The sequence below is a fragment of the Rhipicephalus microplus genome, chromosome 4, assembly GCF_043290135.1.
Source record: "Rhipicephalus microplus isolate Deutch F79 chromosome 4, USDA_Rmic, whole genome shotgun sequence".
In the NCBI taxonomy this organism is placed as follows: Eukaryota; Metazoa; Arthropoda; class Arachnida; order Ixodida; family Ixodidae; genus Rhipicephalus; species Rhipicephalus microplus.
Window position 1 is genome coordinate 2043433 of NC_134703.1, and position 16962 is coordinate 2060394.

The following is a 16962-nucleotide window of genomic DNA, read 5'->3' on the forward strand; positions in this document are numbered from 1 at the left end:
GAAAACGACATTTCCTTATTATGCGTCACCTCGCAGCACAGCCAGAACCCTGACGCCGCTCTCGGTAATCGGTTCCAATGGAAGCATGGGCGACTCACCTTCGTCTCCATTCAACGCAGCCATGGCTGCGCTGCGTAGCTGGCGGCCGCTGATCAAGGGTGGCTCGCCTCTCGACGACGTCGACCTGCCACCGCCCTACGGCTTACATGAACGAGCCATGCTGGTAGCCTGTCTGGGCTCGTGCGCCGCTGGCACGACACTGTGCTGCGCGTCGGCAGCCATGCCTTCCATCGAGCGTGAGCCCTGGTACGAACTGCAGAAAACAGCACCTGCGAACCGGTGGGCCGCTGACATCCTCCTGCTTGGCGCGACAGGAGGGGCACTTTTGCCGGGTGAGAAATGACTGTGCCTGCCGAGCAAAAAATTGCAGTATATACACAGGGTGAATGATGGTGAAAGGGCGGTGGCGAAACGTCCGTTCTTCCGTCGGAGTCCCCGCTTTAATAATCAACTATAAATATTCTCTATACCGCCATGTAGTAGAATAATCAGTGTGAACAGTGTAAGTGCCTCAGACAGGCTGGCCAACGTTTCGATAAGAGGACCTATCTTTCAGGGTGAACAGTGGACGTGCCTCAGACAGGTTGGCTAACGTTTTAATAAGAGGACCTATCACCGATAGGTCCCCCTATCGAAACATCAGCCAGCCTGTCTGAGGCACTTCCACTGTTCACCTCGATTATCCCACTACGTTGTTTCCATGTGTCGGTTCCCATCTTGATTTTGGATTTCCCTACCACCATGTAGTAATCTTAAATACAATTTTGCTTATACACACACAACACCATCTAGAAAGTGATTCATAAACAGGAGCTATCTACATACTACCCAGGGGGGAGAGAATGACCCACACCCTAAGGCGCTTGGCCTCTAAAAAGAAACGACAGAGGAATGCCGGAACACTGAGAACATTTTCAGAAATATTTAAACAGAAAATGTAGCGAGAGCCATCGTGGTGGTGTAGTGGTTATGTTTGTGCGCTTACACGTAGATCCCGAAATCGTATGCCGGCAGTGGCGGCCACATTTAGATGTAAGCGAAATGCAAGAGGTACCTGTGTGCTTAGATGTAGGTGCATGTTAACGAACCTCATGTTGCCGAATTTTCCGGAGCCCTCCACTATGGCGTCTCCCATAATCACACTGATTTTGAGACAGGAAATCCTAGCGGTTGTATATTATAGGAATGCATCGGGACTCAAACATGGTCGTGAAGCGAAAGAAGCTTTGCTTATTGTCCTACATCATAGGTTTTTTTTTTCTAAGATGCTCCAATCACTCTGCACGGAATTTATTGTCCTGTTTACTACTCTTCCGAAAATGGCTGTAAAGTGAGCCTTTTGCGCGAGCTAAACTCACAGTTTTAAATGCGGAGTATTTCTTAGGCCTACAATGTTACGGAAGTGGTGTCGGCGGCGCCGTCCAGGCCTCCATTACGCATGCTCCCGTTTGGTGTATCGTGCCGCATGCTCGCGTCCTATGCCAACTGTAGCCCCCTTACCCCTCAGTCGCCTCGCAAGGCTGACGCAGCCAGCATCTGCCAGTAAAAAAAAAAAAAAACAACTCCTGGCTCTGCAAAGCCGTTCTCTGGCCACGCCATATACAGAGTGCTTCAAGAAATGGCTCCAATGTTCTTTGAAAATTACAGAAAGAAGGTATCTGGGTGCTACTTGTTGCAATGCCTATCCTGAGGCAGCAAGCATATTCAAATGGCCAAAAAAATCAGTTACGAAAGTAAATATAGAAATCACTACAAATAACTTTTCAGCGTGTGGTGATAGCCGGCTGAGCCAAATTGGTCAATTCAAGCTCTTCCTACGAATAATCTCTAGCCATTTTGTAATTTCGGAAAAGCGGCCACTCATGATCACCACGGAGCCATGAAATGGGCGTAATTTAGCTGGCGAAAGCCAGCTAAATTACGCCAGAAATGGGCGTAATTTAGCTGTTCGGTGCGTCGGTTTACCGACGCACCGAACAGCACATATACCATCCACTTTGACAATACTCTCAATGACGACACTGTGTCCCTCGCATTGGGGGATAAGAATAAGCGAGCGTCCATAAGTGGCCTCGCAGCCAAGTGTCTAAATTAACGGTTTATATCGGCGAGGGAAACAGTGTCGTCACTCGGGGCCATGTCGAAGTGAATGGTACATGCGCTGTTTAATGCGTCTGTTTCGGTTTCTCCAGCTATATTAGGATCATTGCATTGCTGCGTGGTGATTACCAGTGGCCGCTTTCGCGAAATTTCGAAGTGGCTAGAGACTATTCGTAGGAAGGGCTTGAATTGACCAATTTGGGTCGACCGGCTATCACCACACGTAAAATAGTTATTTGTAGTGATTTCTATAATTACTTTCGTAGTTATTGTTTGTGCCTATCTGGAGATGCCTGCTGTCACAGGAAGGGCAACACCGCGAGTAGCATGCAGATATCTTCTTTCAGTGATTTTCGAAGAATATTGGACACATTTCTTGAAACACCCTGTATGTAGGCGCTTGATCGCGCGTTCGGAATTCGGTCAAGGGCGTCTTTGCTTGGCTTTTGCTTGACGTGACGCTTCGCTTGACTCCAGTAGATGAAGCAACTGCACCTTCAGCCAGTAGAGGGGCACAACCCAACATCAGCGTCCCACCCTTCGTTGAAGGCAACGCTTCTCCTTCATTCAATAATTGAGAATAACCAATAATCAATAAGAATTAAGCATTCCCCAACCATAACCAATTCCGTAATATTCACGAGATACCCCAATTACTCTGCGACCCATTTACGCGAGTTTTCCCCGTGAATGAATGTTGGCAACGTTCTTTATTTCTTGTTACTCTGACAGCAAATATATATTATCAGTATCCACATGTTTTTGTTAGTCGAAGGTTGTGAGCACACGAAATATATAGACAAAACACAAAAATAGGCCTGAAAATGTGTTTACAAACGCTTACTTAGCGCTTCTAAAACTGACAGCAAGCAAACCACTTTGAAGCGACACTTCTATTTCATTTGCTACCAGTGAATATAAGTGATTTTCAGCTTATGGTTACAAGCATACACACATAAAAATTACGTAATCACACTCCCACATTTTAAAATCAAAGGTATAACTTGAAAGAAATAGTTTGTTATCATCAATAGTTTCGATAAACTATTTCGTGTTATTTTCATAGTCGTTTGTGTATGTCCCCCTGGCTTGTTGTTCGTGCCAACGTACCATGCATAAGCTTCAGTTTCTACGCATGGGTAATATATGTGTTGATTGATTGATATAGAGGGTTTAACGTCCTAAAACCACCATATGATTATAAGAGACACCGTAGCGGAGGGCTCCAGAAATTAAGCCACCTAGTGTTCATTAGCATGCACCCGAATCTGAGCAAACCGGCCTACAGCATTTTCGCCGCCATCGAAAATGCAGTCGCCACCGCCGGGATTTTATCCCACGACCTGCGGGTAAGCAGCCGAGTACTTTAGCCAGTAGACCACCGCGGTGGGGTGGGTATAATATATGCGTACACTGTACAAGTGCTCAGTGCATGATGTTGCTGTTTTTAGAAAAAAAAACATTTGTAAATAATCTCGTTATTATACAGAACGTATGTTACAGGTGTTATGTGCTTGATCATCTTAGATTTCGTGGCGCAGTAGCAACTATGGCTATGATAAGAGACCCACAAGTATTAGAAGTTGAAGCACCGCGAGGTAACTATATTGCATGCGATCATTAGATTAGTTGTTAGAGTCGATCGATCCTCTTTCACTCTTTAGGTAAAACCCCAAAGAGAGTAAAACTCCTATAGCCAGTACGTAAAAATGAACTGTCACTTGTGCACATCGACGTACTTGCAGGGGTCCTGCTTCGCTGGACGGGCCACCGTCGCACTTTACTGGTGTCTGCCTTTGGGTTGCTCTGTGCATGGGTCTGCCTCATTGCCTCAAACAGCCTCGTCATGCTGATGGTTAGCCGTGCAGCGAGAGGAATCTGGCTAGGCGCCCTGGCCTGCTGTGCCAGCCTTTACGTCACTGATGTGGCCCCTCCCAGGAAACGGGCCTTCTACGGGGAATTGAACGAGGTTGACACAATATCATATTGATATGATAATCTAGACAAGAGATAATGGCATTTATGCACAATATTGCATACGTCACTTTTGCATTGCAATCAAAACTCGGAATATAGGCTGTCATGCGTATAGCAAATTGCTGGGATATTTGGTAATGTTAATGCTGCATAACACACATTCACATATTGCTTGTTATAAGTATTCAACATGTCGATAGTTATACCTAATAAGTTAACGTTAAGTACTCAATGTGTGTATCGCATATCATTTATAACCTACCTGCGAATTGGGCATCAGTAAAAACATCGAAGTTTACGAGAGTTCTAACGCAGACGTTCCATAGACAAATCGCCACGGTATCGAATATGTTGCAATCGTCAAAAACTAAGACGTACACCAAAAGATGGCAGGAGGGCAGGGTGAGCAGCCGCCTCCTAATCCCTTGAAAGAGAGAGAGAGAGAGAGAGAGATGGGGGAATGAGCACCATACATTGACGGGGGGGGGGGTATTGCGATAAATTTTCACCTTTCGCCCCCACCCCTGAATAGAAAACTTGCGTATACCTATGTTCAAAAGTAACCCCAGCTAAATAATAAATTAACACATTGACGTTTATATACTGGCGTTCAGACTGCAGCCGTATTAACGCAATACGCATGTGCAACATGTTTACATGACGTGACGCCCTTGTACATTGTTCGTTTCCACGTACAGAAATATAACAAGTAACGCGAAATGCCCAACACGACGAGGAATTGCACGTCTGAGTTTAATTAATGTAACGTCAATCAACGGAGATGGTCCCCATAACTTGCACATCCCTTCGACGCCGAAGTAGCCGCACTTTTGGATGCTCCTGTTGTAGTCTGTATCGTTCAGCTCTGTGACAGAGTGCAATCGCGGTTCTCATAAAACGTCTTTTTGCCGTCTCTTTCGGATACTCATTTACTGACTGTTGTACACGATAATGAAACACAATCAATTTGATCTCTGAAAAAATGGCCAGGTTGCCCTCATCAATGACTTCTGTGTTCGGGAGTAGCTCTTGCACTTCGGCACTCGTGTTCTGTGATGCATTGGCAAACAGTTTCGCGCCACTGCCAAAACGGATCTCAGAATCTACGTAGGAAGCAGCGCGTGGTGTAGGAAAGAACAGCCTGCTATTATAGTGAACTCAATTTTTTCTTTCATTATGCTGACAGTTAAATTACCTTTATCATAAGAAAGCTTACCGACCGATATTGCGTGTATCCGATTGAACTCTTATCTTGAACCACAACAATTTAATTCGTGCTACTGTCATCTTTTAAAAACGTTTGCTGAATATTCCGAAAACCAGAAGTATGTGAAGGACCGAAATCGCTTAAAAAAAGGAGCGTCACACGTTACTCATGACATTAAAGAAAAGAAACGTGTGCAGTGGAATCTGCGCTAGGCTGCACAATACTAAAAAAAATCGGCCCCGTATCTGCATGTAATCAGCAAATGTCGTCGAAAGACGATAGACTTGCGTGTGGAGAGAGTGAACAATTTATTTGATGTTCCGCGCAAGAAAATTGATGAATAGATGAATGGTAGCGAACGCGAACGAGCACATCAAGTCACGTCACACGTGAGACATGAGTGCCACCTGGCAGTGTTTTTGGAAAACGAAGCGCGTGGCTTTGAGTCGAGTGTGCGCGCCCGTCTCAGAGGGGATAAGGTGTAGAACGCAAAGCGACGGGTAGGTGCCACCACCATGGCGTCTTAGCAAAGCGTTGGAAACACTCATATTTTCGTGCAAGCATTGCATGGTCAGCGCAGCTTGATAAGCGCTACGGTCCTTAAAATTATTTTATTTATGTATGCCTTTTCCAGTAAAATATGCACATGCAGAATACATACGTGTTGTTATGGCGTCCCAGACTTGCGCAAAAATTGCTTATTAGTTGATCGCACAAGTATGTACGCTAAGCCTTGAACAACATTGGTGGGCGGTGCGAATGGGGTCGGCCGTTTCAAATACCCGGGGCCGTTAAGAGTGGACAAACAGACAAATGACAGACAGACCAAAATTTTTTCATCGAAGGTCCCCAAGAACGACTATCATCTTCAAAAAGTTTGTTCCGCACCTTCCAGGTAGCGATGAGTGCAGGTGCGGTGGCAGTCTGTTTGATCGACAGGGTCAAGTGGGAGTTTCAGGCATTCCTTTGCGCACCATGGCGCCTGGCCGTGTTGGCCTTTCATCAGTACGTGATCGAGAGTCCGAGCATGTTCATAGCCAGAGGCTGTCGGCAGGCAGCCAACATCGCGGCTTCTCGTCTCTACGGCATAGACTTGCCACCCGAACTGAGAGTAAAGAAGGAAGAGTCGGCAGCCCATCGCGTTCATTGGCTCAAGATGAGCCGGTGAGTAACAAGCTTATATGACTGATAGACTGCAGAAAAGGCAAAATGGCAGCTATAGTCTGAGAAAAATATAATTGAAATCAGTAATACAAATGAGCCTTAGTAGCATTAAAAAGAAGTTCAATATGACTGCCAGCTCTACACCAGACAAAGGTTTTAACTGACTTGATCTGAAAAAGAAATAGCTAAAGTTACAGTATCTGTCAACTTATGCTAGAAAAGTTACATTTGTGTTTAATGAATACAGAACGATAACCTTGAAGGAGATATTTCGCAACGCAACAAGAATTTAACTGCCGAAAATCAGAAGTACACCAAATCGAAATAAAAAAAAGCATGAGAAACAATTTTCCGGTGATATTTGGTTGGGTCTGGCACCGTAGTGGCAACCGTTAGCAGCCACAGTACATCACGACCCCCTCACGCTTGATTGTATAGAGCAGGCGGGGGGGAGGGAGGGGCGGTTCCTGTTTATTGCTGTTGGTGCTACTTGCTTGTAATTGCGGTGAATTGGAAACGTCGAGGAAGCATCCCTTTATACGACACATGTTCTGACGTAGTTCGCATTCTGTTTGGAAGCGTTAGTCGTGGCTTTAATAACAATATTATCGATCGCGACACGCCGTCACAAATATACGTTTCCTATAGATGACAGACGGCGTAGGTTTTTATTGCGATAGCATTTATAAAGACACTCTTGGCTGTATATTCCCGGCAGCGTCGGCTTCGACATCCGCCATCATTCACTAATATATATATATATATATATATATATATATATATATATATATATATATATATATATATATATATATGAACACGAGAAAAAAATCCAGAACAAGTCCTTTCATTCGAGAGCATGCGGTGTTAGCGACTGAGCCGCGAAGGAGTACCTCCTTCCACGTTGAAACGCCAAGCTATTTAGATCTACCATTTAGAGCTGGCGGTGCCTATCTCGGGGGAAATAGCTTGTTTTCAGCATTACCAGTGCACTCAGCGTAAAGCTCGGCGCCCAGCTCGTCGCGATGCGCCGACGCACGCTCATCTCCCACGCGTGCTTCGCTCGGCGGAGGGAAGGGGCCTTATCTGCGCACTTATCCTGTGTCCTGTGATAGGAGAGAATCACGTGCATTCAGCTTTCCCTGGAACCATCGTGAACTTTCTTACAGTGCAACACCAGAAAAAATACAGGACAGGGAAGGAGTAAAAGAGAAAGAAAAGACAGCACTGAAAAGACGGCGAAAAGACGGTTCCCCGGAACGTTTAATTGCTGGGCGCACATATATCACATCGCTCACTGGAAGGCCCCGTTGTCGAAAAGAGAGCGTTTTTCAAACACGGCGAAGTAACAACGGGTATACATGTTAGTTCAGACTCCTATTTGTTGCTGTGATTAGGTTTCGGGCGTCGTTTTTGTTTAAACAGCGCGTTAGGTGTCGAGGTGTAAACACTGTTAGTTAGCTCTCGTCCTGTGTGTGTTGTATTGTGCGTAATTTTTACGTGAGCAGCGCGCTTTACGTTACAATCTGCTGGTCATTCTCCGCGTTGCATTCCATTATGTTGCTATCACATTCACTGCTTCACCCTTGCGGTGAAACTGACTTTTTATGTGCTTCTTAGCCATCGCACCAAACCTGTGCACATTTAACACTTGAGTTCATCTGCTAGCTTAGAACACTTCGTGCTTCACTTAGCTGTATTAAAAAATAAATGTGAAGCAAGCAGCTCTAGGGAATGTAGGGAAAAGGAAAAGAAAGGCGGGTCGGGTGGGAGGGGGGTTAAATGTTGAGTCGGAACTCAAGGAGCTGCTGCTGTCGCTGTCCATTATGACAGCTAAATTGAGTGGCATTTTCTAGGTATCGCTGTCTTTTTACCAACTCCCGATTGAGGGGGGGGGGCAGCATCCCTATAGATTGTGGCCCTGTCCCACGTGAGCTAGGCCGCAATACGTATACGACGAATCGCCCTCATTCCTCAGGATGGCCTTTAGTCTCCCGAGACTGAGCACACTGCGCGTTTGAGGTATACGTAAGGGAATGGCCTGGTGCCTTTTTAGGCGGCCGCATGGAATACAATAGATTTGTCGCTTCTTTGTGTCGACACAGACGATCTCCATACCTCATTGATGTTTCACGATAACAAAGCTTCGCGAACGACCATGGTCTCAATAATTTCATCTGGTTAATTCAAACTTAGGTTCGTGAAAGAGACACATAACCCAAATAAGTCGACAACCATTCAAATGAAAAGGTAATGCAAACTACACGTAAATATACATCTGAAAAATCAAACGAAAAACTATCAAAACAAAATGAACGAAGTGCGACTTGTGGTCGCAGTAGCACGTGATTCTTAGAAAAGATTTATTTTCACGATAAACTGATGGATGCTTCACTAACTCACGCACCATTTTTACTGCCTCAGTGATTTCGCGTGTGCGCTTAGCCTGGAGCTTGTCGATTACTGTTTCTCGAACAAAAATATTACAACGGTACCAGCACAGGACGCTAGCTTACAATGTTTAGGTTACGAATTTGCATCTGGGACTTTGTTGTAGGCCGAACTTCAGCATTTAATAATTATACTCGCAAGTATAATTATCGCGAACTCCTTCTGTGGTTAACGATATATCTACATTAACTTACCACGTTCAAGGTAACGAGCCCAAGACCAAAATGTTTTCGCGAGGCTTGTGTCACAACTACAAAACAGCATTTCCACACCTGACAGATAAACGATCGAACTGTTCTTCTAACATCAGCTATTCATCTTCGCAGGATGGTGTGCGCTTGCCTGCTTCTGTTCCTTCTGCAGAACCTGTCGTTGTTCCAGCTGTTCCAACTGAGGGCTCTGCAGATTATTGGCAACCTGATGGAAGAGTCTAAAGCGAACCCGGCGACGTCGCTGCTGCTCGCAGGTCAGACTGGCGTGGCTGCGCTATTTGCTGCGCAGACGCAAGTGGTCGGTCGTCGCTGGCTCTTGGGCGCATCGGCGGTTCTCATCACCGCGGCTCATTTCACGCTACGACCGCTAGAGAACATGTCATTTAGGTATGTACTGGTGACAGTTTGGGCGAGTTGAAGTTGAACAGCCTGGGTTTTTCAGTACAACAATCTTGGCAAGGAAAACCTGTTTTCGCTGCGTAGAATGCTTCATGGCCAACAAGAAACATAGTCACTGCTGTAAAGACTCGAGGATGTTGATGGCAGGTACAGCCGGTATCTTTAGGGTAGCTGGCTCCCCGCCGTCGTTCGCATAGCCGAATGCTCGCCCGTGAGGGGATGCGTTCGTAGAGAGACAGAACGTAGGTTTATTTACATGGTCAGAAAGATGAAACTGTACACTCCATTCTGTCTCCTTCGTTCTTTCCTTCAAGTGTTTTGTGAACACGAAAAGATTTTCTTTTCAAGCGATTTGAAGATTATTTTTTTAGAATTAGCTCAAGCTACAGAAGTAGGAAATGAAAGCGAAGATAAAAAGACAAAGTGGTGCTGAAGGTCCAGTTAGTTCTGGAATACTTTTTAAAATATTGTACACATATTTATTTGCTACGAATAAGACAGCCAATAGTGCTCGTGTCGGCGTGTCATGCGCTCTAACTTGCATATAATGTTTAGACTAACTATCAGCTTATATTTCTGTTGCTTTTCATTGCTAGGGGTCTGGGAGCACCCTAAATATAAAAGGCTCATGCCATCAGAAAAACGAATTATCATCTGCGAACTCGTGATCTACTGCCATATCATATAACTAGGGACGTTCTCTGGCTGGCTGGCATGCGTTGAACGAGTTGTCTGTTGTTGGACGCAAAGATAGCATATGCAGTAGGGAGTATATACAACTCGAAATCATATCGCGTTCCAAAAAAATTAATAAAGTGTGCATTTAGTTTCAATCATGCGACTAGATTGAATCATGCGACCCCATGTCTCAATTTAGTGGGTTTGGCATTGCTACATTGTATGTAACTATTTGATTTCAAATTCTATTTGATGAACTATTTGATTTTAATATCAAAAAACAAGACATACTCCAGATCACACCATGCCAGGGAATATCCACTGCATTTATTATCATGAATCCTAATTGTGGGGATTTTCGGGCGTTTCGCAGCACGTGGATTCCTGCTAAAAGATCCGAGCCAATCAACTGGCATGGTTTGCTGTCCATCGCAACCCTCGTGCTGAGCTACTCATTTGGACTGTGCCACTTGCCCCCTCTGCTGACTGGGGAGCTGGTACCGCTGCGTATACGCTACTTAGGCTCCGCAGTCATCTGGGCAACGCGATGGACCATTTTGTTCTTCATCGTGCATTTTGAAGACAGTATACTGGCAGTCGTGCAAGATAGACGAGTTTTTCTTGCGTTTTGCCTCGCCTATGTGCTCACGGCCTGCTTCACGGTCGTCATTATTCCGGAGACAGAAGGACGTTCACTTGTTGACATCGCCAAGGACAATTGATTTTTGCCATGTTTCTCCTATATTTTTCTCTCATGACTATGCCATAGTAATACGAATAATATTCTTGATTGTTAAACCTAATGAGAATAGTGGAATCAACGAGTTCTTGTTAATTGCCGCTGGCGTGTCCCACATATTATTGGAATTGATTTAATGTGAAGCAGTCGGCGAGTACCTGTCTGTGCCAGTTTTATTCTATGCCAAGTGTTTCGAAGTGTGAAGTCCATAGGTGCAAATTCAGTTGTTAAATGTGGGGGGGCTTATACGCTTGAATTAATGGCGACTGCTTTGGCTCCGAAACGTTTGCTTATGGTCCTACGTCACGTCGGAAATCAGTGTAGAGCACAGGTAGCAAAAAGTTTTGTCGGAGTTAAGTAGATGCTAAGTTACAGTGGTGGGCACTTTAGAGTAGCATTCATTGCCGAATCGCTACGGGGTCACTCAGCGCTTGAATAACTTGTTAATGGATGTGAATACTTATACATTGGTTAATGCATGTATAGTGTTCGTTATATTGTTCTATAAGTGAACTTTAGGAAAGCATCATGACCACAATTGATATTACTCAGCCGCCACTGTGACTGCTTGTGTAATAGATTGCATTACGATATGTACAGTGTTGGTAAAATGTTCGCCGGCCACGCTGCCCTAAGAATGCAACGAATAGCGACCTGCGACATTCCGACATTCCCTCCCTCTTCTTTCCCTTTACCAGACCTTAATGTTGCGGAATGGAATGCCAGCCGTGGTAACTGGCACATATTCGTATACCTTGTGTCATGGTAATAGGGTACTGGCCACACGGGGAGGGGGGGAGGCTTTTGGCTAACTACGCGAGAGGCAAGTGACGTTATTCATGCCATGAGTCCTTAAGCGACTTCACTATGCACTCGAGTATATCGAAAGTTTTTAACCAAATTAGGGTTACAATAAAAAGCATGTTGGCATAGGCAGCTATATAGATACACCAATTATTAGAAACTGCCCAAGTGTTTCTGGTTCACAAAAAAATTCGGTAGATCCCACGTACCTGGGAATCGACGTTATGCGAAGCATGCGGAGGGAAGGAGACCATGCTGCATTTTTTTATTGAGCGACACGTCATGAAATGACGCTAAACATATTGCCACGTTCCTTTCCTCAAATTTTGTTATCATCCGTTACGCTACAGTCAGGGCAAACCGCACCTACAATGTTCCAAAAGCCTCAAGGCTGTAGTAGATCGATTTGTTAAAATTATGCCCACCTGGTAAACATTACAGATTATTCTGGAACCTACATCACTGATAGCGATAACGCTAGAACTTTTGATGGCAAGTGTGTAAATGCCGACACGGTTTGCCGCTTGTCAGTTTATCGACGGCTGACGCTCTGCTCGCCGCTATCAATGCCAGTGTGTTGCTGTAATCCGATTTTCATTTTACGTAACAACAAGTTAGGCCAAGATAAACAGTTTATCATCCAACCTTCAGTCTGATTCCTTCGTTCACGTCACAACCCTAGACAATATGTATAAATGTTGCACGCACAGACATATGTTGAAGAGTTGCAGATGTTTACTTGTGTGCTTGTTTGTTTTCTTTTCTTAAAATGAGAGTGATGTGTCATCGGTAAAATTTTGTTACGTTTGTTTACGTTGTAAAACGCAAGTGATAGTTATTTGTCTGCTTTGTGTTATATGGCTGCCTACTATGCGAAATGTGATTGACTGTTCTATCTGTTTGCCTGATGTTATATGCTGATGTTTACGTATTTCGTACCCACCTGCTAAAATCACTCCTGGGGATCGCAGTACCAATAAATAAATAAATAAAATGTTTATATAACTAGTTGTTTGCACTTGCGCAAAGATATCAACTGACACATGCCTAATAGCAACAACAGAGGCTGATATAAGCGCTGATGCTCACGATAATGCTGGCCTTGGGCACTGCTACGTAAATCAACTGCAGCGCATGGCACCCGTTTTTTGGCATATACCCGTTTATGATTATGATAGTGGCAGGTTCGACGCCTTAGAACCGGCTCTTATCATGACGCTGTAACATCTGGCGCACTTGCACAATCTCAAGCGCACCTTGCCTATAAATCAGACGTAGATAACAATCTAAGGTTCCGCAGGAACGTTTATAATCTAAGTGGGTGAAGAGGTTGATTGATCGATATGTAGGGTTTAACGTCACGAAACCACCATATGAATATGAAGGACGCCGCACTGGAAGGCTCCGGAAAGTTCGACCACCTGGTTTTCTGTAAACGAGAACTCTGGTGTATTTCAATGTTCACCAAATTTAATGACACCTCAAACTTGTGCTGTCGTTGGTGCCGTGGTAATATGTGCCAAAGTATACAACCGTAAGACATTTAGTTTTTAGAAAACAAATTTGAGAATCGGTAGCCGATTCTGCAATCACGCTTGTAAGCGCGGGCCATCCTGTGTATGTGACGTAAGGGTCTACTGTCCTTCAATAACGCCGCCTTTCCCAGCAGACGAACGCAGCGCGCGATTTCTTCAAAGGGCAACGACAACGCGAGTACAGTTCAGTTTTGTCAGCTGCATACAGCGAGTTAGTCGTCGTTGAGGTCGGCTTTACAATATTGAGCAACGATAAAATCTATCCTGGAAATGTCAGATACTTCAGGCACCGGAGGGTTGAAATAAAAAAACGACGCTTCCGCGCTCATATAGTAGTCGCAATCATCACTGAACTTGTCACTATAGTAAGTTCAGATAAGCTAGCCCACCTTAATTCCGCATCGGATGACATCGCCAACTTGCTTTTCGGCGTCAGAAAAAAATGGCAGCATATCCACGGAGTGAATGATGGAGAGTGGGGCGAAGCATTTGTCCGTCCATGCGTCCGTCTGTGTGACCGTCCATGCGTCTGTTTGTGCGCCCGTCCCTGCGTTCTTTCATGCATCCGCCCCTGCGTCCGTTCATGCGTCCATCCATGCATCTGTTTGTGTGTCCGTTCGTTCATCTATTCAACACTCCAAGTCCCACCATCTCGCATCTTTTTATCATATATACCCCATATAGAAGCACCGCCATCCAGCGGACATACCAAGGACTAAACGAGAGGTGGCACACGCACACTTTCTTACGGCCTGCGCTTTGGGTCCACTTCCCACCTTTAACCACCTTGAGTTCATGGTATATTCTAGTTCACTGTATTCATGGCACTGCGACCAAACGCTCGCTAAACCTTTCGAAAACCAAGGAGGTTACGCCCAGCGAGTATAACGTAGCAACCTTTCCCTGTAAGATAGGGCTCAATTTACATGCCAATGGCTGCTAATGAGAAATGAGAGACAGGAGAATTCGGCTTTTACTTTCTTACAGCTTGCGCTTCGTATCTACTTCTCATTTTTAACCACCTTGAGTTCATTCGTGGTATATACAAGTTCATTGTATTCATGGCACTGCGGCTCAACGCTCGCTAAACCTTTCTAAAGCTAAGGAGGTTACACCCAGCGAGTATAATGTAGCATCCCTTTCTTGTCCGATAGTGCTCAATGTACATGCCAATGGCTGCTAATGGGGATCGCAGTGTGCGCGTTGACTAAAAGCCGAATGCTCATGTCTCTCATTCCCCATTAGCAGCCATTGGCATTTACATTGAGCACTATTTTTTATTGTTAAACAACGCACAGAAGGAATGTCTCACTGGCACCACCTTGGAGGTCAAGTGTTATACCTATTTCGAGTATGTGCCACTGGTGGTTACATACGAGGGACGCCCAAGCCACGCCATAAGGAGCTTCGCCCCTAAAAGCACATTAGCTATGTTTACACCTTGGCCAGCCGTAGCGGAATGTAGCGGATATCGTGACATCATCAGCGACGAAATTACGTGACGTCATACAATAGCCTGCATGAATGACGGAGCAGCTCGCTGTTTTAGTTTATGCTTTGACTCATCGTTTATTGCAGATATAAAATCATTGAGGAGTGTCTGAGCAAAATGAACCACGCTAGCTTTTACAGGACTGTCCATAAAACAGCATCATATCGGTATGGTTGAAAATGCACCAGAATTGCCCTTTAGGTGCACAGAAATCTGAGCACATGGGCCTATAGCAGTTTGCCTCAATCGGAAATGCAGCCACCGCAGCCGGAATTTGATCCCGCGACCTGCGGGTCAGCAGCCGAGTACCTTAACCAATAGACCATCGTGGCAGTGGAAGGGGTAAAGAGGTAGCTCTTATATTTATATACTGCGAGCACGTGAAAAGCGGGCGAAAATACTGGTAACGTTTCTTCGTATGATGACAATGCGTTCAATCTTCGATGATATCTTCCTGATGACACTCTCCCACAAAGGCAGATGTGCCACAAACTGGGCAGCGGGAAGCATTTATTGTCATTGAATGCATTTTTGAATCATTTTGTTTCTGGCACCCCCATTATGCGTGAAAAAGATGTGCTTGAGTGTCATTATTTTGAACACCACCTCTACATTTTCAATTTGTGAGTTCCTTTACTCTAAGATTGAATAATACTTTATAAGACCACTCAAATATTGGCCGATACCCCACAGTGGGTATGAGCCACAAGTGAAGGGCAGCAAGGACAACGACCTCTATAAGGCAGTGGCTTCATCGTCATCATCACTATCAAGAAACTCCACTGTGTTCCTAAATACGGTAAGCACAAGTCTCGATTTCGTAAGGGAGGCTTGCTTCTGGATTCGAAAAGGTGAAGCTTACATCTAGTATCATTAGTCCAATATCACGGTCCGCCGTTAGCCGAACTAGACTAATGCTATTGAACCACGTCACGGGACGTGTAGCCGACACACTTACATTGTAATTTTAGAGCATGCTCGAGGGCATTCTTGCGTGCTCTTCGGAGCCACCCAGTGTATTCTTTCATGCACCACTCACACAAGCACACGTACAGCGCTCGTTGATTGAAACGCTCAAATCTGAGTGGGTGGCTTCTGGCGGTGAAGGTGACGGCAAGGGCGAGAGTGTTTGTGACACGTGGCTGCTGCTTCCGACAGGCAGCCGTTTGGTACGTGTACCTTGGTGACGCCGGCGGAGTGCAGCTGCTTGTCGTGGCTTCAATACTCTGCACTCACTTGTCATGCGAAGCGGCTGTAGCTGGGGGGCATGCGTCAGGAAGGCTTTCAGCGCTCTGGCTGCACTACCGAGAAGCTCTTTAATGAATCGCATTGCCGGAGCTAATCTCGAAGGCTTCGTTGAATGCAGTCATCATGCGCCCCGAGCACTCTCGACCTTCCCGTCACACTCACAGGTAGCAGCCACGCGTTCCAACTATTGCGTTTCAATCACTGGCACCTTATATACTTTAATGCATGAATAATGTTTACCTGGCCAGACTGCAAAGGCGCATGGAACGTTCACACGTTTTTGCAGTCCAGCCATGACTTTGCCAATTTAACTCTGGGATCAAATCCCGGCTGCGGCGGCTGCATTCTCGATGGAGGTGGCGAAAATGCTGTAGGCCCGTGTGCCCTGATTTGGGTGCACGTTAAAGAACCCAAGGTGGTCAAAATTTTCGGTGCGCCCCGACGTGGTGGTCTAGTGGCTAAGGTACTCGGCTGCTGACCCGCAGGTCACGGGTTCGAATCCCGGCGTCGGCGGCTGCATTTCCGATGGAGGCGGAAATGTAAACCCGTGTGCTCAGATTTGTGTGCACGTTAAAGAACCCCAGGTGGTCAAAATTTCCGGAGCCCTCCACTACGGCGTCTTTCATAATCATATGGTGGTTTTGGGACGTTAAACCCTACAAATCAAAATTTTCGATGCGCTTCGCAATGGCGTCTCTTATACGGTGGTCTTGAGACGTTTAACCCTACATATCAATCAACTGAAGTCGAGCAAGGCAACCAATATAATTTTAGCGTTTTCATTAAAAGCTCAAAAAGTACGACAAGGTGTTTAATTTATATTTCTTTCATATTAAAGCGATGAATATATTATAATTTTGAAAAACAGACATTTGAGCTAGTTCATATTAGTTCAT

General features: G+C 45.2%; 1 protein-coding gene across 1 annotated transcript; it reads left to right on the forward strand.

Annotated features, from left to right (window-relative positions):
• The first annotated feature begins 85 nt into the window (after nucleotides 1-85).
• On the forward strand, nucleotides 86-10970 carry LOC142814079 (facilitated trehalose transporter Tret1-like). Its single transcript, XM_075892016.1, has 5 exons — nucleotides 86-392; nucleotides 3906-4129; nucleotides 6240-6508; nucleotides 9286-9558; nucleotides 10622-10970. The coding sequence occupies exons 1-5, from the start codon at nucleotides 86-88 to the stop codon at nucleotides 10968-10970; spliced, it is 1422 nt and encodes a 473-aa protein (XP_075748131.1).
• Nucleotides 10971-16962: the final 5992 nt, after the last annotated feature.

Coding starts and splice junctions, on each gene's coding strand:
- LOC142814079 (XM_075892016.1), top strand. CDS start 86: ATGGGCGACTCACCTTCGTCTCCATTCAACGCAGCCATGGCTGCGCTG. Junction 4,130..6,239: donor TCTACGGGGAATTGAACGAG/GTTGACACAATA, acceptor CGCACCTTCCAG/GTAGCGATGAGTGCAGGTGC. Junction 9,559..10,621: donor CTAGAGAACATGTCATTTAG/GTATGTACTGGT, acceptor GGCGTTTCGCAG/CACGTGGATTCCTGCTAAAA.